The sequence below is a fragment of the Schistocerca gregaria genome, chromosome 6 (assembly GCF_023897955.1).
Source record: "Schistocerca gregaria isolate iqSchGreg1 chromosome 6, iqSchGreg1.2, whole genome shotgun sequence".
Classification (NCBI taxonomy): domain Eukaryota; kingdom Metazoa; phylum Arthropoda; class Insecta; order Orthoptera; family Acrididae; genus Schistocerca; species Schistocerca gregaria.
The window spans coordinates 488,923,210-488,951,171 of NC_064925.1; the positions used below are offsets into that span (position 1 = coordinate 488,923,210).

Genomic DNA, 27,962 nt, shown 5'->3' on the forward strand with positions numbered 1-27,962 from the left:
ACTGAGTTACTGTGAACAGTTCAGTGACACAGTTGTTCTCATCAGAATCGACAGCAAACCCACACCCACACCGACAATGATAGTTCGGGTATATATGGCGATGTCGCAAGCTGAAGCTGAAAAGATAGAGGAAGCATACGAGGATACTGAACGGGTAATTAAGTACGTAAAGGCAGATGAAAACCTAATAGTCATAGTGGATTGGAATGCATTTGTAGAGTAGGCAGTAGCAGAAAGCGCTAATAGACAATATTGGCTTGGCAGTAAGAATGAGAGGGGAGAAAGACTGAGTCTTGCAATACATTTCAACTAGTAGCAGCGTATACTCTGTCCGATAATCACTAGAGGAAGAGGAGGAAGTGGTGGTATACTTCTTGAAAAAGGCCGAGATATACGGGAAGATTTCAGGTACCTTACCTCATGGTCAGACAGAGGACTCTGAAATCAAACACTGGATTGTAAGGCGTACCCAGGATCAGATACAGACTGAGATCACAATTTAGTAATGATGAAGAGAAGGCTGAAGTTTAAGGGACTTGTCAGGAAGAATCTGTGTGTAAAGAAGTGGGAAACGGAAGTACTAAGAGATGAAGAGAGAGTTTGTTGTCTGAGGTTATAGATACTGCGGTGATGAATAGATCGGTAGGCAGTGAAGTCGAAGAGGGCTGGACATCTCAAAAAAGAGGAATCACAGAAGTTGGTATAAGGAAAGTATAAAGTATAAGGAAGGTAACTGCGGAGAAACCACGGATTAACAAAAGAAATACTTCCGTTGATGGGCGAAACTAAGAAGCACAAAAATGTTTAAATGCGAAGGAGACGGCGGATAGGTGGAAATAGTACGTTGAAGGCTTCTCTGAGAAGAAATACTTGTCTGATGATGTGGTAGAAGAAGAAACAGGAGTCGATATAGAAGAGGTAGGTGATCCAGTATTAGAATCATAATCTGAAAGAGCTTTGAAAGACTGAAAATGAAATAAGACAGCAGGGATAGATAACATTCAATCAGAATTTCTAAAATCATTTGAGGAAGTGGCAACAAAACGACTATTCACGTTGGTGTGTAGAATTTGAGACTGGTGATATATCAGACCTTCGGTAAAACATTCACGTAATTCCGAAGATAGCAAGGGCCGTCAAGCGCGAGAATTATCGCACAATCAGCTTAACAGATCATGCATTCAAGTTGCTGACCAGAATAATAGACAAAAGAATGGAAAAAATAGATGTTAGATGATCAGATTAGCTTTAGGAAAGGTAAAAGCACCAGAGAGGCAATTCTGACGTTGCGGTTGATAACGGAAGTAAGGCTAAAGAAAAATCAAAACACCTTCAAAAGGATTTGTTGACCTGGAAGAAGCGTTAGACAATGTAAAATGGTGCAGGATGCAGTAAACTGAAAAAAATTGGAGTAATCTTTAGGTAAAGACGTGTAATACACAGTATGTACAAGGACCAAGAGGTAAGAGTAGGACTGGAAGACCAAGGACGATGTGCTCTGATTAAAAATGGTGTAAGACAGGGATGTAGTCCTTTGCCTTTACTATTCAATCTGTACATAGAAGACGGAATGACGAGAATAAAAAAGTTTGACGAGTGGGATCAAAATGAAAGTGAAAATGATGATAATGACAAGAATCGCTGATAACCTTGCTATCCTCAGTAAAATTCAAGAAGGAATACATGATCCGCTGAATGGAACGAACAGTCTATTGATTACGGAGTATGTATTGAGAGTAAACTGAAGAAAGAAAAAATCAATGAGAAGTAACAGAAATGAGAACAAAGAGACGCTTAAAATCAGAATTGGGGATCACGAAATAGACGAGGTTAAGAAGTCTTCTTCCTAGACAGCAAAATAATTCCATAATGTACGGAGAAAGGTGAACATAAAAGGCAGACTAACAACGGAAAGCAGGGCATTCCAGCCCAAGAGAAGTCTAGTAGGCCTTAATTTTAGGAAGAAATTTCTGAGACTGTAGGTTCGGAGCACAGCATGGTGCTGAAACATAGACTATGGGAATACCGAAACAGAATAGAAAAGAAGCTTTCGAGATGTGATGCTAAACAAGTTTGTTGAAAATTAGGTGGACTGAAAAGGTAAGGAATGAGGTGGTTCCCCGCAGAATCGGCAAGGAAAGAAATATATGTAAAACACTGACAAGAAGTTACAGGATGACAGGACATGTGTTCCGACGGTCAAAGAATGACCTCCATGGTACCAAAGGGAGCTGTAAAGGCTAAAAAACAGAGTGAGGTGGCGCAGTGGTTAGCACACTATACTCGCAATCGGGAGGACGACGGTACAAACCCGCGTCTGGCCATCCAAATTTAGGTTTTCCGTGATTTCCGCAAATCGCTTCATGCGAGTACCGGTATGGCTCCTTTAAAAAGTCACGGCTGATTTCCTTCCCCATCCTTAACACCATCCGAGCTTGTCCTCCTCCTCTAATTAACTCGACGTCTACGGGATGTTAAACCTGATCTTTCTTCCTTCCATTGTATAGGGTAAAAGCTGTAAGGGAAGGCATCCAGCAAGTAGTTGAGAACGAAGGACGAAATTGCTTCTCTGAGATAAAAAGTTTGGCACAGGAGAGGAATTTGTGGCGGGGCACACCAAGCTAAACTGATGACTTAAAAAAAGAAGACTACTAAGCTGAAAAATAAATTTTTCTCCACAACATCAAGAGATGTCTGGTTAAAAAATAAAATTTCTCAATAGTTTCCCTTTTTCTGGGAAAGAAAGGTGTGAACAACGAATCAGTACATGTAATAGAAAGGACCGGAATTACAAGACTCATAGAACAAGCTTTACCAGGCCATAAAAAGCCAATCCGTTCACACATTTCCCTATAAAATTGTTCCTAAAACCTACGACAGAATTTATGAAAAAATGAAAAACGTTTCGGGTGATCTCATTGTTTCTATTACTTCTGATGTATGGGACTGCTTGCATAGCAGTGGCAACTTCTGGAGTCTCACACATTGGTTGTTTACTGAATTCCAGATGGAACACGGAGTTCCGGCTACGAAGCCTTTTCTAGATTCCCACAGTGGGGAAAATAAAACAGTGGAGCTTAATACTGCAACAGATCTCTGGGTTATTGACCAAGGCAAAATACATAAAATACTTTAATGATAATGCTCTAAGATGAAAAGGTGTTCGAGCAGCTGAGTATGAGTTTGCTACATATTACGTCCATTCGGTTCAGAGGGTCAAAAATAAATCAATAAAGATAAAAAAAGGTTCAAATGGCTCTGAGTACTATGGGACTTAACATCTGAGGTCATCAGTCCCATATAACTTAGAACTACTTAAACCTAACTAACATAAGAACATCACACACATCCATGCCCGAGGATTCGAACCTGACGGTTCCAGACTGAAGCGCCTGAAACCGCTTGGCCGCATGGGCCGGCCCAATGAAGATCCAACGTGAAGCTGCAATAACGATCGCTAGTGGCAGATGTCTCGTAATGCATTTCAGTCCTTCGAACTCAGTTCTAGAGAAACTGTTGGCGATTCAAAACGATCTAAATTCAGTTAAGCTTCAGTAGGTGCGAGGTATCCGCAAGAGCTGTAATTCTACCTTTATGTAGTAGGTCATCTGCTCGAACAAAAACGAGCTATGTCGCTGTAAGTGGTTGTTCACGATAGGCTTCTAATTTTTCGTCTCATCAGTTGTGTTTGACGATGCAGTATGTTAAGCTTTTAAACCCCCAACCAAAATAAGTTCTACTCCCTCCACATATCTGAAGTGATGTCACGTGTTGTGGTATTAAATGAACATTCAGATAATGAAGAGACAGTACAAGAAATTCCTGACTTAGCACACATGACAGCCTCTTTGAAAGGTCAGTTAGAAAGCCGTTTCAGTTCCTTAGATTAAAAGCGAAATTACTTGATGGTAACCTTTCTAGATAAACTATTTAGGGATCCGTTGAAGCTAAAAGACCTCGACAGAAGATTCTACCCTATTGGAATTTTACCAATAACGCCTCAAAGAAGTAGAGGAAAGGAGACTCAATCAGCCGCAATTAGCAAACTTCACGACACGACTTGGGATTACTTTAACGTGTTTAAAGTGGTGGAGCCCCTCCACACCTACACCGGCATGATGGCTAACTCAAAATGCCTATTGCTCTCTCGGCATATTCGTTAGTTTTCACTAAGTGCAGCCTCGCAGCGTGTGGGGACTGCGATGTTTGCGTACGCCTGGTTATTATTAACCATTAATACGCGCCCACCTGGAGATAGATTAAGTTGAACGAAGGGTAGCGGTTTGAAGGGCAATGGCAAAAAAGGGACTAGGCAAGAGCCAACGAAAAAAACCTGTGTGACAGTCTAGTCGGGTAGTAAGAGCAGTAGCGGATTGCATGCTATCTGCGACAGATCATGCAAGGGTTAGGTAAGTTTGTGGTGGATATCATGTAGACGGATACCTTTGACGTTGTGAGGCGTTGTTACTGGGCGACTGCAACTAGGTATCGGCGTTGACTTCTTGACCAACATCAACATACTTTCGAAAGTAGGTTCATCATAGGTTCGTGTCCAGTAAGTAAAATACTGGATTCACAGTATAGGGTAGTTTTGGCGGATTTCTTTCTTTCGTTAGCGTGTGAGCTTTTCGGCTTCCCTGCTCTAGACTGTTGTGATAGCAGATGGCATATCCAGTCAATACTGCTGATGTGCAGGGGTTGGCCGACGTTGTCAGTTGCGTGTCACCTCGCCATAGGTGACAATGGCCCAGCCAGCAGTGCACTTGGTCGCTTATGCTTTCACATACAGTTGTGATCATAGTACAGCAGAGTAAAGATGAAAGGGTTGCTCGAGTTCCTGTATAATTGCGTGTCGAATTTTTTGAGTACATCCTTCAGGGCTTGAAGGCGGTATTCATTGACACGTAACGGGTATCCACAGGACATGTGGCCTGTAGTTGAAGAAGTGTCATGATGATCTCTCCATTGGCAAAAGATTCCGGAATAGTCCCCCATTCGGATCTCCGGGAAGAGACTGCCAAGGGGGAGGTTACCATGAGAAAAAGACTGAATAATCAACGAAAGGATAACGTTCTACGAGTCGAGGCGTGGAATGTCAGAAGCTTGAACGTGGTAGGGAAATTAGAAAATCTGAAAAGCGAAATGCAAGGGCTCAATCTAGATATAGTAGGGGTCAGGGAAGTGAAGTGGAAGGAAGACAAGGATTTCTGGTCAGATGAGTATTGGGTAATATCAACAGCAGCAGAAAATGGTATAACAGGTGTAGGATTCGTTATGAATAGGAAGGTAGGGCAGAGTGTCTGTAACTGTGAACAGTTCAGTGACCGGGTTGTTCTAATCAGAATCACCAGCAGACCAACACCGACAGGTATACATACCGACGTCGCAAGCTGAAGATGAACAGATAGAGAAAGTGTATGAGGATATTGAAAGGGTAATGCAGTTTGTAAAGGGGGACGAAAATCTAATAGTCGTGGGCGACTGGAATGCAGTTGTAGGGGAAGGAGTAGAAGAAAAGGTTACAGGAGAATATGGGCTTGGCACAAGGAATGAAAGAGGAGAAAGACTAATTGAGTTCTGTAACACGTTTCAGCTAGTAATAGCTAATACCATGTTCAAGAAACACAAGAGGAGGAGATACACTTAAAAAGGGCCGGGAGATACGGGAAGATTTCAATTAGATTACATCATGGTCAGACAGGGATTCCGAAATCAGATACTGGATTGTAAGGCGTACCCAGGAGCAGATATAGACTCAGATCACAATATAGTAGTGATGAAGAGTAGGCTGAAGCTCAAGACATTAGTCAGGAAGAATCACTATGCAAAGAAGTGGGATACGGAAGTTCTAAGGAATGACGAGATACTTTTGAAGTTCTCTAACTCTATAGATACAGCAATAAGGAATAGCGCAGTAGGCAGTACAGTCGGAGAGAAATGGACATCTCTAAAAAGGGCCATTACAGAAGTTGGGAAGGAAAACATAGGTACAAACAAGGTAGCTGCGAAGAAACCATGGGTAACAGAAGAAATACTTCAGTTGATTAATGAAAGGAGGAAGTACAAACATGTTCCGGGAAAATCAGGAATACAGAAATACAAGTCGCTGAGTAATGAAAGAAATAGAAAGTGCAGGGAAGCTAAGACGAAATGGCTGCAGGAAAAATGTGAAGTCATCGAAAAAGATATGATTGTCAGAAGGACAGACTCAGAATACAGGAAAGTCAGAACAACCTTTGGTGACATTAAAAGCAACGGTGGTAACATTAAGAGTGCAACGGGAATTCGACTGTTAAATGCAGAGGAGAGAGCAGACATGTGGAAAGAATACATTGAAAGCCTCTATGAGGGTGAAGATTTGTCTGATGTGATAGAAGAAGAAATAGCAGTCGATTTAGAAGAGATAGGGGATCCAGTATTAGAATCGGAATTTAAGAGCTTTGGAGGACTTACGGTCAAATAAGGCAGAAGGGATAGATAACATTCCATCAGAATTTCTAAAATCATTAGGGGAAGTGGCAACAAAACGACTATTCACGTTGGTGTGCAGAATATATGAGTCTGGCGACATACCATCTGTCTTTCGGAAAAGCATCATCCACACAATTCCGAAGACGGCAAGAGCTGACAAGTGCGAGAATTATCGCACAATCAGCTTAACAGCTCATGCATCGAAGCTGCTTACAAGAATAATATACAGAAGAATGGAAAAGAAAATTGAGAATGCACTAGGTGACGATCAGTTTGGCTTTAGGAAAAGTAAAGGCACGAGAGAGGCAATTCTGACGTTACGGCTAATAATGGAAACAAGGCTAAAGAAAAATCAAAGACACGTTCATAGGATTTGTCGACCTGGAAAAAGCGTTCGACAATATAAAATGGTGCAAGCTGTTCGAGATTCTGAAAAAAGTAGGGGTAAGCTATAGGGAGAGACGGGTCATATACAATATGTACAACAACCAAGAAGGAATAATAAGAGTGGACGATCAAGAACGAAGTGCTTGTATTAAGAAGGGAGTAAGACAAGGCTATAGCCTTTCGCCCCTACTGTTCAATCTGTACATCGAGGAAGCAATGATGGAAATAAAAGAAAGGTTCAGGAGTGGAATTAAAATACGAGGTGAAAGGATATCAATGATACGATTCGCCGATGACATTGCTATCCTGAGTGAAAGTGAAGAAGAATTAAATGATCTGCTGAACGGAATGAACAGTCTAATGAGTACACGGTATGGTTTGAGAGTAAATCGGAGAAAGACGAAGGTAATGAGAAGTAGAAATGAGAACAGCGAGAAACTTAACATCAGGATTGATGGTCACGAAGTCAATGAAGTTAAGGAATTCTGCTACCTAGGCAGCAAAATAATCAATGACGGACGGAGCAAGGAGGACATCAAAAGCAGACTCGCTATGGCAAAAAAGGCATTTCTGGCCAAGAGAAGTCTACTAATATCAAATACCAGCGTTAATTTGAGGAAGAAATTTCTGAGGATGTACGTCTGGAGTACAGCATTGTATGGTAGTGAAACATGGACTGTGGGAAAACCGGAACAGAAGAGAATCGAAGCATTTGAGATGTGGTGCTATAGACGAATGTTGAAAATTAGGTGGACTGATAAGGTAAGGAATGAGGAGGTTCTACGCAGAATCGGAGAGGAAAGGAATATGTGGAAAACACTGATAAGGAGAAGGGACAGGATGATAGGACGTCTGCTAAGACATGAGGGAATGACTTCCTTGGTACTAGAGGGAACTGTAGAGGGCAAAAACTGTAGAGGAAGAGAGATATTGGAATACGTCAAGCAAATAATTGAGGACGTAGGTTGCAAGTGCTACTCTGAGATGAAGAGGTTAGCACAGGAAAGGAATTCGTGGCGGGCCGCATCAAACCAGTCAGTAGACAGATGACACAAAAAAAAATTTATTGTGAAGACCCACGGTGCGACTGTGGCGTGGAGCGTTGCTAATGATGCGTAGCACTTTGTTCTGTATTATTATCTGCTGGCAGCGCAGACGGGTAGGACTTATATATCCCGAGACGGGAGCTGCGTACGTCATCAGAGGTTTGATCAGCGTCATGTTTATGGACCTTGACACACTCATATTTAGTGTGCTTTCCCTGTTGAGTATGGGTAGAGTTGTTTGAGCCTCGAGTGCGCTTTGTTGGCAACGTATTCTTTGTGGTTGCCCCCTCCCCCATGTAAGATCCCGTCCAGCCAGACACAGAGGTATCTAGCTTTCTCTCGGAAAGGTACTGGGGGGTGCTTTTATTTAAATTGATCGAACCTCTCTACAGTGTTGATGTTTACGCAATAGCTTCGGTCTGCGTGTAAAGAGAATGGTTTCACAATAGTCGACGTTTGTTGTAATTCGCAATCGTTCTGAATGCTGTCTGTAATCGTGAATTTATGTTCATCGGTTTCCAGTCTTGCGCAAGGATGGTTGATTTTAACGAGGTGGCAAATGAAAGTAATGATATTGTGATTGCCCAGAAATAAACGCGATTGCAAACGAAACTGACTGTTATTTGAAGACAGTTTAAAATGATCGCAGCTGTCATTAGATTAGATGGTTACCTAATGCGACATAGTATCAGAATTTGAAAAAGGTTTATGATAATTTATCTTTCAGAGCTTCGCAGCAGTGTATATAGCGAAAGAGTTTTAAACGAAACTAGCCTTACTTACGAAAGCAACCGAAATCACCTTTAACTTCTTAATGCAGAGAAACTGGTGTTCAGTGACCATAATTTTCCTCTATTTCAGTATGAGTATAGCCTACTAATTTTTATTTTCTTAAAATGAATAATAAACAATTCTTCTGTTTGAAGATATCGTGCTTTTATGTGTGTTCAGAGTATCTTGCATGTACTTTACATAAAGTCAGCTTGCGAAATTTCCATAATTTATTGAAAATCCAGTCTCTGGTTGATATTGACTTATTATCTGTGTGAGCGTGTGGATGCTATTCTGTCGTTCTGCGCAATGGATTAATCTGAGATCTACCCTTTACCCTGTGGCTCCTGCAAGATGCAATTTCCACCCCCACACTACTACAGAAGTTAGACAGACGCTCCTAACGTTCTAAAGAGATATGACTGAAAAACTTTTAGCAATAAATAACTTCTGATGTCGACCGCTGAAAGGAAATGACACAAAAATTCACAAAATTTCTTACGTAACTGGTGGGATACTTGGGTACTGGATTAGTGCTAGTTAGTGTAATAAAAACATGAAACTAACGAAAATTGTTTATTTTGCAAAAATTCTGAGAAATCACAATGGCACTTTTGGCTATGAACTGAACAGGTTATTTCTGGGTTTTTTCGGAATGTGAAGTTACCTCTCAAGGATGGGATTGGCTAATGAAATTTCTATACAAAGTTTAAGATTGTTATTGACTTGGCAGAATTGCTGAGAGCCGCGCCTACTCAACTTCAATAATTATCCTTTAGAATGTTGCTAGGTATGGTCAAAGCTGTCGCGTGTGAAATGCAGTGAGGTGTACTGTTGTGGAGGAAATATGGGGCTCGCAAGAGCCGTAGCGCACAATACCGTAAGCTGCGATGACTGCTGTCTGCGCTGCTCGCTGCTGAAAAATAAGATCACTCTCGTTCTATCTGGATTGACCTTCGCCAATCAAACTCTCCCCACGCCTTGATGAAGTCAGGGACTCCTATTCGCCCCTAGTCTAACTATTGGCGTGGTACCCGGGTCAGATAACCAATCCACCGCAATGCCACTCAAAAATTTGCTCGCAGGCGTTTAACTAGAACGCTGTCCGTTCACACCGCACAATAAGTTTGGCGGCCAACACAGTGAACAACGCTTAATCGCAAGGACTCAATATAGCGTCACACTCTGATTCGCTCTCGACAGAGGTGCTCTCCCAGTGAAGTACTGAGGAGATACTTGTTCCTCGCTCTTTGAGTACACGTACGAGCGCGCACGCTCTCTTTACGTGTTCTCGCTCCAAGAGCGACAACGGAACGGCCCCTCTCGACGTCAGACGTGAAGGGGTATATCTTTCGGTCTCTTCCGTTACTCCTTCAGCTTAAGGCGTCAGGAATACCGTCTGCCAATCAGCATTGCTCTTCTAAAACGGGAGAATTACGTTTCGTTTAAGGCGACCAATCTAGAAATCTGTAGCATCGGCGTTTGGCGTTTACTGTCTCCCTGTGAAAATCTCTGAAACTGCGTGCTATGTTTTGTAAAGAATGCGTAGGCTGGGCGCTCCCACACAATGTAGTGGAATTTTCTTTTAAGCCGAACACAGGGTCGTTCTTCCTTTCACTCAGGCAAAAGCTGTTTGCCCTATGGTCGGTCACTGGCCGACATAGAAAGCCCCCCCCCCCCCCCCCCCCCCGGCGTGTGGTTTGCGTTTCCTGAACTAAAAGCCCCTGTGAGCGTCGTGTGTGTGTGTGTGTGTGTGTGTGTGTGTGTGTGTGTGTGTGTGTGTGTGTGTGTGTGTGTGTACGTGTACGCCAGCCTCGTGTATTTCAATCACGGTGCGCATTTGCGATTTATTAGTTATTTGCATATCGTTTACATGAATTCATACAACATTGTCTTTATCTTATCGAGTTTTGGTTCTAATGAAGCTTCTTGATGTGCCGAATTTGATTTTGAGAGCGTAATATGTAGGCAATGAAGGTCAGGAGACCACGACGTGTTACATCTGGATGCGCTACTTGGTAAAATAAGACTGGAAACCGGATGTTCGCACTTATCCTTTTCGTCTGTAATCTAGACCATATGTTGTTGTTGTCTTCAGTCCAAAGAATAATTTGATACAGCTCTCCATGCTACTCAGTCCTGTGCGAACTCTTCGTCTCCTATTAACTAAATCTACTTTTGGATGGCTATAACAGAATGCAGAAACCACGAACACCTGTATCTTTCCTATGCGAGCTCTGATTTCCCCTATTTTATTATGACGATCGGTTGCCCCTGTGTAGGTCGGCGTCAGTAAAATATTTCCGCATTCGGAGGAGAAAGTTGGTAATTGAAATTTCATGAGAAGATCCAGCCGAGCGAGAAACGCCTTTGTTTTAACGATTTCCGCCCCAAATCCTGTATTAAGTCTGTGACACTCTGTCTCCTATTGTTCGATAATACAAAACGTGCAGCTCTTCTCTGAACTTTCTCTATCTACGCCGTTAGCCCTATCTGGTAAGGATCCCAGACCGCGCAGCAGTTCTCCAAAAGCGGACAGACTCAAGTATGTCTGTTGCGTCTTCTAAGTGTTCTGTCAGTAAAGTGCATTCTTTTGTTCGGCTTTCCCACATTTTATGTGTGTTTTCTTTTCAGTTTCAGTTGTTCGTAATTGTAAATCCTAGGTATTTAGTAGTATTTAGATTTGCGTGATTTATCGTGTAACCGAAGTTTCACGGCCTCTTTCTAGCACTCATTTGAATGACCTTATCTAAATCGTTTTGCAATCGGTTTTGATCTTCTCATGACTTTACTGGACGACAAACCACAGCATCGTCTTCAAACAACCAAAGTCGCATGCTCAGATTGTGGAACAACAGAGGGCCTGTACTACCTTGGAGAACGTAAGAAATCACTTCCGTTTTACTCCGTGACTGTCCATCTATGATTTCTCTGACCGGAAATGAAAAATCCAGTCGCATAACTGAGGAGATATTCCTTAACCACGCAATTTGATTACAAGCTTGTGAGGCACAATGTTTTCTAAATCCATGTTGACTGTCTTTCAATAGACAATTCTCTTCGAGGTAATTCATAATATTCGAATGTTCCAACATCCTGGTGCTTGTCGATGTTAATGATGTTGGACTGTAATTTAGTGAATTGCACCTATTGCGTTTCTTGAATATTGGTGTGACCTGTTCAACTCTCCAGTCTTCGGGTACGGATCTTCCGTCGAACGAGTGGGTTGTATAATATCATGTGTGGAGCTATTGTATCAGTATACTCTGAAATGAACCTTATTATTAAGTGATTCAGTTATAGATTATTTACTTCGTCTTCTATGGTAAAGAAATTTGGGAAGGCTGTGTTTTTAACTATACTTTAGCAGCACTGTCATAGATACTATTTCCATTGCATTGTTTGTGTCTTGCCGCTAGCTTGCTGTACACAGGACCAGAATCTCTTTGGAATTTCTGCCAGGTTTCTAGACAAAGTTTTGTGGTTGAAACTATAATAACCATCCGCTCTAAATTTGAGCTTCTGTTCAAATGGTTCAAATGGCTCTAAGGACTGTGGGACTTAACATCTGAGGTCATCAGTCCCCTAGACTTAGAACTACTTAAACCTAACTAACCTAAGGACATCACACACATCCATGCCCGAGGCAGGATTCGAACCTGCGACCGTAGCAGCAGCAGCGCGGTTCCGGACTGAAGCGCCTAGAAACGCTCGGCCACAGTGGCCGGCCCGAGCTTCTGTAAAAGACCTCCAGTCTTCGGGTTTTTTCGTTCTTTTAAAGTTGCCATGCTTTCCTCCGTTGTTTCTGCAACAATGTTCTAACCAGTTTTCTTTGCCTTGGGGGATCAACTCCGTCGTTAATTTATTCGGTATAAATCTCTCAATTGCTGTCTATATTATTTCCTAGAATTCAAGCCACATCTGTATACACTTACATTGTTAATTTGGAAAGGGTGGGGATCGTCTCTCAGGGAGACGTCAAGCGAATTTGTACCTGCTTTTTTGAATAAATATATTTTTCGTTATTTTTAGTGGATTTGAGAGCCACGGCACTCAGTGTCGTTGCGACAACCGTGCGTCCACTAATCCCTGTATCCGTTTTGATGCTCGTTATTATTTCAGGATTATTTGTTGCCAAGTGGTCGAGTGTGTTTTCACAACCGTTTACCCTTCGAGTGGGCTCATGAACTAGTTGCTCTAAATAATTATGAGAGAATGCGTTTAGCACAATTTCCGATGACGTTTTATGCGTACCTCCGGATTTAAACATGTGTTTTCGCCAAAATATCGAGGGTAAACTAAAGTGTCCACCACCTGTAATTGTAAGAGTCGGGTACGTGTTTGAAAATAGGTCCAAGTTTTCTTTGAACCTTTCAGCAACTGTATCATCAGAGTTGGGAGGGCTGTAAAAGAATCCAGTTATTAATTTACTCCGATCGGCAAGAATGACCTCTACCCATACTACATTATAGGAACTATCTACTTCGGTTTCGCTGGAAGATAAACTACTTGTAACAGCAACAAACACGCATCCGTCAGCTGTATTTAGCATCTTAATTGCCCCCTGCAGGATGCGGCCAAGAACTGTCATGAAGAGCGAATTGCATGACAGTTATGTTACTCTGACGGCATGAAATCAGGCGAAATCTGTCACCAGGCACACATACGTGGCGGGAGGGCATTATTTTGTAGGCATCTTTTCATGATCACTATGCGCCCAGAACTGGAAAGAGTGACGTCACTCGATCGACGGGCACACCAGAGGCACTGTCAAACACATGTATGCAATATTTCGTCAGATTTTCACTGTGGTTTTCAATTCGCGACCGATCGGACCTTACTTTCCGAATAGCCCTCGTATGTCTTCCGTGCTTAGGCCATCGTTATGTATTTTGATGTCATACTTAAATTCATAACGTGATTATTATGGGAGATAGAAATTTTAAACTTCATACTTGCTACGTGTTGAATATTGATGACATTGGGAAAAAAATCGAAGTTTCTAGCAAGTGAACGCAATAAGATAAGAAACTTTGCAGTGACCGGTTGCCAAGAGAGATCTTTCGCAGATGAAAAAGGCATACTTCAGTGAGTTCATTGTTTTTGGAGTTACGCTAAGTTTAACCCTCGCAATACTACGAGGAATGGGAGGGAGGGGTGCTACTTTATGCACACCTTTTGAAAATACTGTCAGGTATTTTATATTTTTAATTTTTGAAATTTATTATTTTTGATGAATTTTCATCAGGTTCCATAAATGTTTTATATTTTTCGGTTAAACTTAACCAAAAAATTTAAGCCTTAATAATAGATGTGACTTTCCACAGTAACTGTCATACCAGTATTCTACATTTTCAAGTTTAAGACTCTACTTCCGTATCAGTATCTCTTTAAAAAAAGTATATTGTGAGTAAAACTCAACAATTAACGAAATATGTATTTTTTAAAAAACATTTGTAGTAGTCATAAGTTACCACTCCCCCTCCCCTGCGTTAGTACAGCGTGATCAAAAAGTCACGGAATAATGTGGATAGAGAGGTAAAAATTGACACACATGCTTGGAATGACATGGAGTTTTATTATAGCAAAAAAAAAGCAAAGTTCACAAAATGTCCGACAGATGGCGCTGGACAGCAAAACTGCTACCGTGACGGGTGAGAGGTACGCCGATATGTTACAGAACCGCATCATCCCCAGCATGGCTGATAAACACCTGCTGGAACGTACGATGTTTATGCAGGATGGCGCTCCACACCATGTTGCTAGACGCGTGAAAGATCTCTTACGAACGTCGTTTGGTGATGATCGTGTGCTCAGCCGCCACCTTCGTCGTGTTTGGCCTCCCAGGTCCCCAGACCTCAGTCCGTGCGATTATTGGCTTTGGGGTTACCTGAAGCCGCAAGTGTATCGTGATGGACCGACATCTCTAGGGATGCTGAAAGACAACATCCGACGCCAATGCCTCACCGTAACTCCGGACATGATTTACAGTGCTGTCCACAACATTATTCCTCGACTACAGCTATTGTCGACGAAGGATGGTGGACATATTGAGCATTTCCGGTAAAGATCATCATCTTTGCTTTGTCTTACTTCGTTACGCTTATTATTGCTATTCTGATCAGATGAAGCACCATCTGTCGGACATTTTTTGAAAGTTTGTACTTTTTTTGTTCTAATAAACCCCATGTCATTCCAAGCATGTGTGTCAATTTGTACCTCACTATCTACATTATTCCGTGATTTATTCAGTTTTCAATTTTATACTGACACTTCGATCATCCGGTATTGCTAAGAGTGTGATAAAAGAGACTTCGAGGTTCTGGACTCTACTTACACATCAGTACCTCTTTAAAAAGTATGTTGTTAAGATGGGTATGCAGTACCACCAGCACCGCTCCCAACTTGGTAACACACGTTACTGAAAATGTGCTAGTATTTTTATTTATTTAATCGTGTCCAAGCCATAGACAACCCACATATTACATATACACACAAATACAAATACAATACACATATGTATAAATAAAACAAACCCAAAATGGGGAGTCACATTACAATATAAACGCAAACATAGTATATATATATATATATATATCTCGTGCCACGTCCCGCCAAAATTCAGCGCATTTAACTGCCACTGCCGTAGCGTTTGCCAGATCTCCTTTCCTGCACCCTTCCCCCATGTTGCTCCATTCCAGGTGGTGGTCCATTGTTTGAGTCTGTCCGCACTGGCACGTGTCCATCTCGTCTCGGTATCCCCATTCACACATGTTTACGTTGCATCAGCCCACCCCAGTTCGTAGGCGGTTGCGGGTTCTCCATAATGGCCATTTCATCCAGAGGCCAATTGTTCGCTGAGTGAGATTAGAAGTGCCTGGTCTCCCGTAGGCAGTGTTTCTTGCCATTTTGACAATCTGGCCTTTTGTTTTGAGGTTTCGGGCGGTTGAACTGAGGTGAAGAAACTCCGTCTTGATTTTAGACTTGTGTGCGGAGGGTTTTGTCCGAAGAGAGGATGGCGCGGTCGCGCAGCTGCTCGAGGTGCTCTGCTTCGCTTGCTACAGCTCGTCTGATGTTGGGTGGAGTTACGCCACTAAGCAAATAAAGTTGGCTAACCGGGGTGGCTCTTAGGCATCCCGTGATTACGCGACAGGCATCGTTCAGCAGAGGATCCACTCGTTTCGCATGCGCTGATCTTTCCCAAACTGAGGCAGCGTATTCAGCGACAGAGTAGCAGAGTGCAAGTGCCGACGTACGTAAAGTATGTGGGTCGGCACGCCATTTTGTGGAGGTGAGCTTACTCAGGAGGTTGTTTCTTGTTGATAGTTTGCCCCTGACCTTGTCTACATGATGTCTGTAAGTAAGTGTGCGATCAAGGGTGACGCCTAAATAACAAGGAGTGGTGCTGAACGCGATCCGTTGGTTGTTCCACGTGATGTTTAGGGTATGTTTGGCGTCTCGGTTTCGAAGATGGAATAGGCAGGATAATGTTTCTGCTGCGTTCGGGCGTAGGCAGTTGGCTTCGTAGTATGGCGTTAGACCGTTGAGGGCATTCGTAAGGCTAATTTCTATGTCGTTAAAGTTCCGACCCTCCACGGCTATTGCAAGATGGTCCGCGTAAGCAAAGCTCCTAGTCCCTGGTGCAACTGGTTGATCATTCACATATACACTCCTGGAAATTGAAATAAGAACACCGTGAATTCATTGTCCCAGGAAGGGGAAACTTTATTGACACATTCCTGGGGTCAGATACATCACATGATCACACTGACAGAACCACAGGCACATAGACACAGGCAACAGAGCATGCACAATGTCGGCACTAGTACAGTGTATATCCACCTTTCGCAGCAATGCAGGCTGCTATTCTCCCATGGAGACGATCGCAGAGATGCTGGATGTAGTCCTGTGGAACGGCTTGCCATGCCATTTCCACCTGGCGCCTCAGTTGGACCAGCGTTCGTGCTGGACGCGCAGACCGCGTGAGACGACGCTTCATCCAGTCCCAAATATGCTCAATGGGGGACAGATCCGGAGATGTGGCTGGCCAGCGTAGTTGACTTACACCTTCTAGAGCACGTCGGGTGGCACGAGATACATGCGGACGTGCATTGTCCTGTTGGAACAGCAAGTTCCCTTGCCGGTCTAGGAATGGTAGAACGATGGGTTCGATGACGGTTTGGATGTACCGTGCACTATTCAGTGTTCCCTCGACGATCACCAGAGGTGTACGGCCAGTGTAGGAGATCGCTCCCCACACCATGATGCCGGGTGTTGGCCCTGTGTGCCTCGGTCGTATGCAGTCCTGATTGTGGCGCTCACCTGCACAGCGCCAAACACGCATACGACCATCATTGGCACCAAGGCAGAAGCGACTCTCATCGCTGAAGACGACACGTCGCCATTCGTCCCTCCATTCACGCCTGTCGCGACACCACTGGAGGCGGGCTGCACGATGTTGGGGCGTGAGCGGAAGACTGCCTAACGGTGTGCGGGACCGTAGCCCAGCTTCATGGAGACGGTTGCGAATGGTCCTCGCCGATACCCCAGGAGCAACAGTGTCCCTAATTTGCTGCGAAGTGGCGGTGCGGTCCCCTACGGCACTGCGTAGGATCCTACGGTCTTGGCGTGCATCCGTGCGTCGCTGCGGTCCGGTCCCAGGTCGACGGGCACGTGCACCTTCCGCCGACCACTGGCGACAACATCGATGTACTGTGGAGACCTCACGCCCCACGTGTTGAGCAATTCGGCGGTACGTCCACCCGGCCTCCCGCATGCCCACTATACGCCCTCGCTCAAAGTCCGTCAACTGCACATACGGTTCACGTCCACGCTGTCGCGGCATGCTACCAGTGTTAAAGACTGCAATGGAGCTCCGTATGCGACGGCAAACTGGCTGACACTGACGGCGGCGGTGCACAAATGCTGCGCAGCTAGCGCCATTCGACGGCCAACACCGCGGTTCCTGGTGTGTCCGCTGTGCCGTGCGTGTGATCATTGCTTGTACAGCCCTCTCGCAGTGTCCGGAGCAAGTATGGTGGGTCTGACACACCGGTGTCAATGTGTTCTTTTTTTCCATTTCCAGGAGTGTATGTTGAAAAGAATGGGTGCGAGGACACTTCCTTGGGGTAGTCCATTTTTCTGGATACGCCATCGGCTTCGCTTCCCTCCTAGGTTTACAATGAACCGTCTGTTGCTGAGAAGAGTTGATATAATTTGTAACAGCCCAAAATCATTTGTCATAGCGTATATTTTAGTGAGCAGCAGTTTGTGATTTACAGTGTCGAATGCGGATGAGAGGTCGACTTGCGCTAGTATTGCAAGGGATAGTTTCCCGGACGGCAATATTTCAGCGGTTTTTAAATAATTAATATGGCAACCGATCTAATTAATATTAAGGACAGATTTCTGACACAGAACAGTATGAAAATCTAACCCAATGGCTAATTTCCTGATATTTTATTTACTTTTTGCAGAAGGTAGGCCTTAAATCGTTTTTCTATCTCGTGAAGAGGAGCGCAGTCGCGGCTGCCTGCGCAGAGTACTTGTCGCGACCACTCCCAGTTGCTTTAGATCAGACCAGGTTAGGTTAGGTTAGGTGCACCGCCGCTCGAAGATGATGATTATGATGAAAAAAGGCAGTAACGTGCAAAATAACAGGATGTGAGTACGCAGTCGCTTTGGAGTGTCCATGAATACACGGTCACAGTGCGATACGCAAGAGCTCGCCGGGACGGTAGCGAAGCGTAGCCCGGCGATGGCCGAGACGTCCGCGTTTGCATGCGGCGAGCACGAGGCCGGGCCGCCTGCCCTAATCGGCTTACTGCTACGCCGGAACACCGTCGCCGCCGCGCCGAGGAAAACAAAGGTGGCTCTTACCGTCTTTTGTCTTCCACCTCTGTCCCCTCATTCACATTCTCGGCCTATCTTTATTGTGACAAGACCCTCGTAAGCTTTTTCGCAGTTAAAAGGAATTCTATTTATCTCCCAGAGAGGTTGGGCATTTTCTTGTCGCTGTGGCTTTATTCTTCAAATTCCCTTTGTTTAATTAAAAAAACTTAATGCTTAGCCCACCTACTTCTCCCCAGCTTCAGTAGAGTGGTTAAGCACAACTCGCCTGCCGGAAAAAAAAACTTACTACCTCGCACCGTGCTGAACATCGCGATTTATCATCACTGAAAAGTAGAGGAGGCAAAGACCAAGTACTGGGTGCACCAAATCGCCCACAGTAGTCTATTCTGACGGTACAATCATCTACGCCTTTCTATATTAGGTAATAGTACACTACTAGCCATTAAAATTGCGACACCAAAAAGAAATGCAGATAATAAATGAGTATTCATTGGACAAATATATTAGACTAGAACTGTCACGTGATTGCATTTTCATTCAATCTGGGTGCATAGAACCTAAGAAATCAGTACCCAGAACAACCAACTCTGGCCGTAATAACGGCCTTAATACGCCTGGGCATTGAGTCAAACAGAGCTTGGATGGCGCGTACATGTACAGCTGCCCATGCAGCTTCAACACGATACCACAGTTCATCAAGAGTAGTGACAGGCGTATTGTGACGAGCCAGTTGCTCGGCCACCATTGAACAGACATTTTCAGTTGGTGACAGATCTGGAGAATATGCTGGCCAGGGCAGCAGTCGAACATTTCCTGTATCCAGAACCTGCAACATACGGCCGTGCATTATGCTACTGATATGTAGGGATCGAATGAAGGGTAGAGCCACGGGTCGTAACACGTCTGAAATGTAACGTCCACTGTCCAAAGTGCCGTCAATGAGAACAAGAGGTGACCGAGACGTGTAACCAATGGCACCCCATACCATCACGCCGGGTGATATGCCATTATGGCGATGACGAATACACGCTTCCAATGTGCGTTCACCGCGATGTCGCCAAACACGGAGGCGTCATCATGATGCTGTAAACAGAACCTGGATTCATCCGAAAAAATGACATTTTGCCATTCGTGCATCCAGGTACGTCGTTGAGTGCACCATCGCAGGCGCTCCTGTCTGTGATGCAGCCTCAAGGGTAACCGCAGCCACGGTCTCCGAGCTGATAGTCCATGCTGCTGCAAACGTTGTCGAACTGTTCGTGCAGGTGGTTGTTGTCTTGCAAACGTTCCCATCTGTTTACTCGTTGATCGAGACGTGGCTGCACGATCGGTTACAGCTATGCAGATAAGATGCATGTAATCTCGACTGCTAGTGATACGAGACCGTTGGGGTCCAGCACGGCATTCCGTATTACCCTTCTGAACCCACCGATTCCATGTTCTGCTAACAGTCGACCAACGCGAGCAGCAATGTCGCGATTCGATAAAACGCAATCACGATAGGCTACAATCCGACCTTTATGAAAGTCGGAAACGTGATGGTACGCATTTCTCCTCCTTACGAGGCATCACAACAACGTTTCACCAGGCAACGCCGGTCAGCTGATGTTTGTGTATGAGAAATCGGTTGGAAATGTTCCTCATGTTAGTACGTTGTAGGTGTCGCCACCGGCGCCAACCTTGGGTGAATGCTCTGGAAAGCTAATCACTTGCATATCACAGCATCTTCTTCCTGTAGGTTAAATTTCTCAACTGTAGCACCTCATCTTCGTGGTGTAACAATTTTAATTACCAGTAGTGTAGATTTTGGATAGTGAAAATCCTAAACATTTACGAATTTCCTCTTCGTAGCATTACGGTCCCCTTGCAATGACAATTTTTGACACATTCATTAAACTGTCGTACTCTATCAGGATTCCTCAGATGTTGTTTTCGCGTTCCTTCTGCACCTCCATAAGGAAGTAGAAAGTCGATTTTTCTTCTGATTTGCGAAATATTATTTGCAAGGTGGCCAGCACTAGTTAGACGTGAATTGCGAAGACAGAACAGCAAGCTGCATTTCCTCAGTGCCCAAGTTATCATCATTTGAATAGAAAATACCAATTTCTTCATAAGACATTAATCGGTTCGGCTTCCGAAGCAGGCGTAATCAGAGTTCAAAATATTGTGATTCATCCGTAACTGCTTATCATAATTCGGAGACAGCGGTTGAATTTGTTTATAAGTCTTGGATACAAATTCCAGAAATTACTGTAGTTCAATCTGAAGAGCAGAATGTGATACCGATAGCTCTTTAATTCATCTCTGCACGACAAGAAAAAATTGGAAATTTGGAGTAAGTACTATGGGACCAAACTGCTGAGGTCATCGTTTCCTGCCGGCCGGAGTGGCCGAGCGGTTCTAGGCGCTACAGTCTGGAATCGCGATCGCTACGGTCGCAGGTTTGAATCCTGCCTCGGGCATGGATGTGTGTGATGTCCCTAGGTTAGTTAGGTTTAAGTAGTTCTACGTTCTAGGGGACTGATGACCTCAGAAGTTAAGTCCCATAGTGCTCAGAGCCATTTATTTGAATGTTGCACTCGCCTTCCTGTCAGCACCAAAAGAACGCGAAGAGATACTCATAAGCTGGGAACTGCAGGGCGGAACCGGAATTCAAAACCACACATCTGTGATGTAAATGCCAACAACAGAAAAACTGAGTGCCAAAACTATGAAACCTACAACTGAAGAAAGTAATTTGGTCAGATGAGTCTTGCTTCGCACCGTTTCCAACTTACGAGAGAAACATGCAGGGGGTTCGATGATTATTTGCGCAGCCATATTGTGCTATTCCACTGTTACTCCGTGCGGACGCATTACTGACAAGGATTATGTGCCCATTTTGGCCGATCGTTTCCATACCATCGTACAATGTTAGTTCCCCAGTCGTGACGCTGTATTCCAAGACGAAAGAACCGCTGTTCGCACAGCTCGTGTCGTTAGGGTTGGTTGTATGAGGACTAGGACGCATTCTCGCGTCTTTCCTGGACACTATAGTCACTAGATCTCGGTATTACCAAGCCTTTATGGTCTACTTTTGAGAGAAGGGTGGATAATCGCTACGCACTTCCATCATTGTTAACTGTACTCGCCGCTGCTTCGCAAGAAGAATGGTATAAGACTGCACTGAAAAGCATACATGAGCTGTTTTTATGCATACCTAGACGACTGGAAGCTGTTGTGAATGCCAAAGAGTTTCAGAGTATTAGACATGGCTATATGTTTTTGGTATTTCCATATTTATGTCCAACCCCTGCGCCTACTCCTGTATGTATCTTTTAAGAAACAGTGTACACCAGCAGCCGGCCGCGGTGGTCTAGCGCTTCTAGGCGCTCAGTCCGGAACCGCGCGACTGCTACGGTCGCAGGTTCGAACCCTGCCTCGGGCATGATGTGTGTGTGATGTCCTTAGGTTACTTAGGTTTAAGTAGTTCTAAGTTCTAGGGGACTGATGACCACAGATGTTAAGTCCCATAGTGCTCAGAGCCATTTGAACCATTTTTGTGTACACCAGCACAGTTTTATTAGGCAGAAGAAAATCAGAAAATAGAAAAAAGTACACCTAGGCCTGGAATATAACTCTTGTACGCCAGTACTCTAATGCTGAACTCTATCCACTACACAAACTAAACAGCACAGAGCAACAGTAATAAGGTACTTGACGTACATGTGATTACAATGTTGTCAAATTGCCTTTCTTTGACGTCCATATATTAAGGAAACATGCGTGGTACTCCTTAAAATTACAGACCAATATCCTTAACATCGGTTTATTGCAGGGTTCTCGAACATATTCTCAGTTCGAATATAATGAATTTCTTTGAGACAGAGAAGTTGCTGTCCATGCATCAGCACGGCTGTAGAAAGCATCGCTCCTGCGAAGCGCAACTCGCCCTTTTTTCACATATCATCTTGCGAACCATGGATGAAGGGTATCAGACGGCTGCCATATTCCTTGACTTCCAGAAAGCGTTTTACTTGGTGCCCCACTGCATACTCATAACTAAGGAACGAGCATATGGGATTGATTCCCAAGTATGTGAGTGGCTCGAAGACTTCTTAAGTAATAGAATCCAGTACGTTGTCCTCGATGGTGAGTGTTCATCGGAGGTGAGGGTATCATCTGGAGTGACCCAGGGAAGTATTGTAGGTCCGCTGTTGTCTCCTATCTACATAAATGATCTTTTGGATAGAGTGGATAGCAATGTGCGGCTGTTTGCTGATGCTGCTGTGGCGTACGGGAAGGTGTCTTCGTTGAGTGACTTTAGGATACAAGATGACTTGGACAGGATTTGCGATTGGTGTAAAGAATGGCAGCTAACTCTAAATATAGGTAAATGTAAATTAATGCAGATTAATAGGAAAAAGAATCCCATAATGTTTGAATACTCCATCAGTAGTGTAGCGCTTGACACAGTCATGTCGATTAAACATTTGGGCGTAACATTGCAGAGCGATATGAAGTGGGACAAGCATGTAATGACAGTTGTAGGGAAGGCGGATAGTCGTCTTCGGTTCATTGGTAGAATTTTGGGAAGATGTGGTTCATCTGTAAAGGAGACCGCTTATAAAACACTAATACGACCCATTCTTCAGTACTGCTCGAGCGTTTCCGATCCCTATCAGGTCGGATTGAGGGAGGACATAGAAGCAATTCAGAAGCGGGCTGCTAGATTTTTTACTGGTAGGTTTGATCATCACGCGAGTGTTACGGATATGCTTCAGGAACTCGGGTGGGAGTCTCTGGAGGAAAGGAGGCGTTCTTTTCGTGAATCGCTACTGAGGAAATTTAGAGAACTAGCATTTGAGGCGGGTTGCAGTACAATTTTACTTCCGCCAACTCATATTTCGCGGAAAGACCACAAACATAAGATAAGAGAGATTAGAGCTCGTACAGAGGCATATAGGCAGTTATTTTTCCCTCGTTCTGTTCGGGAGTGTAACAGGGAGAGAAGATGCTAGTTATCATACGAGGTACCCTCCGCCACCCACCGTATGGTGGATTGCGAAGTATGTATGTAGATGTTACACATTTTTGAATTGTTAGCGTCCAAGGAATCGCAAGTTGGCGTCAGGCTCCATGAATTTTCGGGCATCGTGTATATGTAAATGCAGATGTCTGACAGGTGACACTGTCGGAGCTGAAGAGGGATTATCCCACTGTCCCACAGCAAATTTCGCATTTTTTTCAACCCAACTGGCCGAGACAAATGCGTTGAATTATTTATTGATCGCCCGTGGTAGTATTGAATGAAGTTACTTGTAAGAGTGATTGTAGTGTTCCAAATTGCCTTTGTTTAATGTCCACTTTCTACTGATCGTTATCTGTGGGACGAAGTTCACTAAGGACATTTTTGTACCATTAGTATGCAAGGAATCGCATTGTGGTGCCAGGGTGTGTGATTTTTTGTTCACCCTGTGTACTCTGCAAGCCACTGTGCAGTATCTGGCGTATGATACCTTGTAACATTGCTAGTCACCCGCTTTCCCGTTACACTCGCAAATGGAGCGGGGGAAAACTGCTTGATTAAACGACAGCTTGTACGTTTGTGTGTGGGACCTAGTTTCTCTTAAACTCCCTGCGCGACTTGAGCGTCGGAGGGAGTAGAATAGTCTGCAGTCTGTCGCAAATACAGGTTCTGTAACCTTACTAAACAGGTTCGCGAAAGGATCCTCTTCCTTCCAAGGATTCACATTGAAGCTCACGATTCATTTCCGCTGTACATTCGTACTGATCGAACCGTCCACCAACAAATCTGACAGCAGGCCTCTGAAAACATACTGTGTTGAAAACGTGATATAAACAGTTAATTTAAGTTCTAAGCGAGTATTTAACAGCTTTTCTTAACTTACCAAATGTTTTTCTGTTCTTTAACAGATTTGTCTATCGTTCCTTTTGTTGAAAAAGGCATTGTATTCTCATTTTCCTACTGAATTCGTATTATTGTTTTATACTGTGTAGACGTAAGATTTCCGTGGCAAATGGGTCTGTTAGCGCTGCTGTGACTGAACCCTGTTAATCTGAAATTTCCGCTTGGTTTCACGTAGTGAGAACTCTCGTTTGTTTGCTGTGTTGCAGTTCTGGGTAGCGTACGTGGACTGTAAGGCGCAGTTCGAGGACGCCGTGGAGAAAACCCTGGAGCAGATAGACGTCATCAAGCGTTTCATCAAGCAGTACTCAAAGGATCTGCAGTTCGTGAAGACGGCCAACGGTCAGTACCAATTCTAACAACCCCGTACTCGTTGCTTTTCCTCCTCTTCTTTACACCAGCATATTCTTTGTTGCCTCATTTTCACTGCAGTAGATATTATTGAAACAGTGTTCTAAGAGATTTGAGGCGGCTAATTATTATAACCAGACGAACCAACAATCGTCTGTGCATAACTATGGGTTCTTTCATTGCTGTGTGAGAGGGCTGGTCGAACTACAACATACGAAGTATACCTCATATACTACCTTATTTACTAATCTTCAGACAATCCTTTGCCACAGGAGTGAATTTACAACTGTCATTGACTGTTAGAGTATCATTTACTGCACTAATTAACAAACTCTAGTCTTGAATTTGCAATGCTGAAAGTTTACGAAAGTACATCTTCGTCTGAGACTTGAACAGCTTCTTTACCGAGCGAGGTGGCGCAGTGGTTAGCACACTGGACTCGCATTCGGGAAGACGACGGTTCAATCCCGCGTCCGGTCATCCTGATTTAGGTTTTCTGTGATTTCCCTAAATCACTCCAGGCAAATGCCGGGATGGTTCCTTTGAAAGGGCACCGTCGACTTCCTTCCCCGTCCTTCTCTAATCCGATGAGACCGATGACCTCGCCGTTTGGTCTCTTCCCCCAAACAACCCCAACTTACCTACTGCAGCCGATGTCAGGAAGGGGACAGAGTGCTTCCATGTTCGTCTCTATATTGACCCCCGTGCGTGCGAGGTGCTGCTGTGCTGAGTGAGAGAGAGAGAAGAGGGGGGAGGGGGGGGGCGCTTCTGTAGCCTCTCCCATTTGTCGTAGCGGACTGCAGCGAGTCATTGCTAATATCTACGGTACGGACGTGCGTTGCCGACTTCGCTGTGGCGCCACATCTTTGCACGGTACCACACAAAGTCGTGTCAAAACGGATGTTAAATCACAGTATCCAATGACTGCTATCGTCGACACAGTAACAGAAGACGGCCGGGATCGTAATGGCGTCTCCCATTCGGAGTGCTCTAGACCTACCTTACCCGCCCTTAGGGGGGCGTTTAGTGAATATATCTTGCAACCAGCATCGTACTACGTAATTAGTAAACCTGCTCATTAAAATAAATTTGTGTAGGTACATACAGAGCGCAATGCAGCTGACGACAAATCATAAGAACACATTGTAATAGTTAATAAATAAAATTAGTGTTGTATTCCTCTTTTATTGGTTATCTTGGACACGAAGGACAATCAATGAATAAACACACACAGTACATAAACACAACACTTAATTTAGCTCTGAAAAAACACTTATCTTTCGTAGCTCTCCAGGCCGTTGTGACTATGAGTGACAAACGTGGGATTAGATAACTCAAGTTGCCACAAATACACAAAGAAGCAGCAATAATCACTGTAGTGCATGAGACTGAAAATCTGCTGAAAATCTGTAGTAAGTAATCCAACACACTTTTTCTCAAAACCGGTTGATTTTACTCAGTATTTCAATACACCATATCATTCTCCACTCTTTTGGCTACAAAGCCCTATTTTTTAAAGTAACCCTTCAAGTAAAGGCCTTGTGCAACCTTACTGGGAGGGCTGTAACTCTACTGGTCTACAACGGAGCCATGGTCTTACTGCATCAATAACTCCTCCAAAACCCACATGCTGCTTCCGCGGAGTACATCCTTCATTGGTCCAAACAGATGGAAGTGTTCTAGGATGTCGAAAGGCCGTATCGATGATGGGGTTCGCAGGCTGACACTTGATGGCCCAGCATCGAAATCTGCAGCAGTTTGTGGAAGGGTCGCACTTAAGTCACGTTGAACGATTCTCTTCAGTCATCATTGGTCCCGTTCTTGCAGGATCTTTTTCAGGCCACAGTGATGTCTGAGATTCGATGTTTTACCGAATTCCTGAATTCAGGGTACACTCGTGAAATAGTCGTACGGGAAAATCCCCACTTCATTCCTACCTCGGAGGTGCTGTGTTCCATCGCTCGTGCGCAGACTATAAAGCCACGTTCAGGCGCACTCAAATCTTGACAACCTGCCATTGTAGGAGCAGTAATCGATCTAAGAACTGCACCAGGCACTTGTTGTCTTATATAGGCGTTGCCGACCGCAGCGCCGTATTCTGCCTGTTTACATAACACTGCATTTGAATACGCATGCCTATACCAGTTCCTTTGGTGTATAACAACCCTTAGAAATGCACGACGGTTCCTGTCCGCCGGTATATAAAGTCAGCCTTGTCTTGGCGAAGCTGTCGTTCTTGCTTCGATTTCGACTTCACAAGCAACTCATCTACAGTCGACTTGGGTAGATTTAGGTCTGAAATGTCCGTGATGGATTTGTTACGCAAGTGACTTTCAATGACTAACCGAAGTTAGACGCCTGTGAGCTCTCCTAACCGTCTCACTGTGCAGTTACCGCTTGTCCACTGTCTGCGCAATGCTACCCGCCTTCTTTTATGCTGTTGGGTGCATCTCTGTCATTTAGTAGTCACTTACTCATTACGCATGAGTATCCGGAGACTTCTGAACAGAGAGTGTATATTTAGATGAAAACCCTTTAACATCTGCATATTATTATATTTCGCACTCTATTCTTCTAGTTCTATTCCGCCTATATTATTCAAGGCCTCGGCGACTTCTCTGTCACCAAAGGTGTTAGCCTGAGAGGGCGGGAGAAATCAACTACCTCCTCTCACACCTCGCCTCTAGTACACGTTCGTCATTTTCTCTGCCAGAAATGCAGCTTATTAGTTCAAATAAGCACTATGGGACTTAACATCTGCGGTCATCAGTTCCCTAGACTTAGAATTACGTAAACCTAACTAACCTAAGGACATCACACACATCCAAGTCCGACACAGGATTCGAACCTGCGACCGTAGCAGCAGCGCGGTTCCGGACTGAAGCGCCTAGAACCGCTCGGCCACAGCGGCCGGCCGCTTATTAGTGTCCTGTCCTTGCAGTTTGTGGGTATTTGTAGGTATTTAACTCAGTTTCATTATACTCGACGAAAAGCTTGTCTCAGTTTATGAATCACTAATACATCTCTTTATTGATTTCCATCAGTGTTACAATACTTACAGTGGCGTCCGTTGTTCCCCTACCTCTACTGAATCAAAGTATAAATCCAAAATAAAAAATCATACTTCAGGCATTTTCCGGAAGAAGGGTCTATAGGTCTACACGCACTTTTCTGGG

The 27,962-nt window shown here is 44.1% G+C and overlaps 1 protein-coding gene across 1 annotated transcript in view; it reads left to right on the forward strand.

The window, feature by feature from the left end:
* LOC126278507 (dipeptidase 1-like) overlaps nt 1-27,962 on the forward strand; it is a 439,923-nt gene that overhangs the window by 311,942 nt on the left and 100,019 nt on the right. Inside the window, exon 4 of the mRNA XM_049978668.1 lies at nt 24,645-24,777. Within this exon, the coding sequence (XP_049834625.1) occupies nt 24,645-24,777 (133 nt within the window). The remainder of the gene's footprint in view (nt 1-24,644; nt 24,778-27,962) is intronic.